The following is a 1,270-nucleotide window of genomic DNA, read 5'->3' as shown; positions in this document are numbered from 1 at the left end:
GAAATTAGATGCCACACAAGTTAACACTTGAACCTCATCAACAATAATCCCACTGCCTAAGCAAAAATTTAGGAAATTCCATCAGAAAATGCTTCTGAGCAAAGCAATGGAGTTTTAACCATATTCCAGCACTCAAGAGTCCACGAGTATTCTGTGATGCTATTGAAGAACTAAATGAAAATAAAATTAGAAGCGCATTATAAAAAAAAAAAATACCTTTTCTATAGCGATAAAAAACTATACAAAAAATGGCAGAATTAGATAGGCGTGATTAAAGTACATGCCAAAATCTAATCAACAAGTCTATTTCATTGGACATATAATAGAGTACATGATTATTAAAAAATCTGTCAAGCACCACTGGAGAAAAGAATTGCAAATGAACCTGATATAGGTTTAAAAGGTCACGTGGAATACATACTGTTGGTCCCGCCAACAATGAGGTTCCAGAGTCTGCAATTGCTGAACAACCACGACAATAAAATCCTGAAAAACAGAATATTAGCTCTGAAGACCTTGACAAGAAAAATTGATGAAACAATTGTATAATCGTCAAAAGACGGAAACAGGACAAAAGTAGAAATTCCACAAATCACCTGTTTTCTCGTTGCCAACTAGTATGTCACCCATATCAAACTGAGAATGAAGGAAAATAATTCAGACACAGGCAAAGAAAGGAAAGATTGCTCAAATGAAAAAAACAAAAGTCAGCAGACAGCACCTGCCAATAGCCCTTCCGAGTCATGGGAACATATGTGTGTTCACCCCTGAAATGATTAGAATCAATACCACCGAAAACAAGTTCACCCCCATTTTTGTCATTAGCTTGCGGTTAAACCAAAATAAAAAAAACTTGGTCTTTAACGAGACCTTGATTTACCATATCGTACCTATAAAAATGCAAAATACCAAGTGTGAAATAACTTGAATGCAACGCACACGTAAATGTTAGAAAATCAAAGAGAATACTATTACTGGGTTAAAAACCTGTTTGGGCACTCAACTAGTGGTTATACACTATTTTTAATCACTCTTATTTTTTGTTGAAATCAGCACTAAACTTTCAATTTATTATCCTGCTGGTCACTCCACTAAATTCCTTCGATACCAACTAACGGAATGAACACATGGTGTGACTTACAAGGCAATAAAATGAAAGCTTAAACCATCCAAACATGCTCACTGTCGTTCCTCCAATTTGTATAAAAGTCACTCCTCGGGAACATTCCATTAGTTGTATATTAACGGATTTGAGTGGAGTGACTAATGG

General features: G+C 35.4%; 1 protein-coding gene across 1 annotated transcript; it reads right to left on the bottom strand.

Moving 5' to 3' along the window:
- Nucleotides 1-256: 256 nt before the first annotated feature.
- On the bottom strand, nucleotides 257-1,264 carry LOC111385734 (phytepsin-like). The gene is made up of 3 exons (XM_023010150.1): nucleotides 722-1,264; nucleotides 597-636; nucleotides 257-486 (listed from the first exon to the last, which is right to left on the bottom strand). Exons 1-3 carry the CDS (start codon nucleotides 743-745, stop codon nucleotides 272-274), a joined length of 279 nt encoding a protein of 92 aa, XP_022865918.1. The 5' UTR covers nucleotides 746-1,264; the 3' UTR covers nucleotides 257-271.
- Between the last annotated feature and the right edge of the window lie 6 nt (nucleotides 1,265-1,270).

The sequence above is a fragment of the Olea europaea genome, unplaced genomic scaffold, assembly GCF_002742605.1.
Source record: "Olea europaea var. sylvestris unplaced genomic scaffold, O_europaea_v1 scaffold32663, whole genome shotgun sequence".
NCBI classification, from domain to species: domain Eukaryota; kingdom Viridiplantae; phylum Streptophyta; class Magnoliopsida; order Lamiales; family Oleaceae; genus Olea; species Olea europaea.
This window is presented reverse-complemented; position numbering and strand designations above follow the sequence as displayed.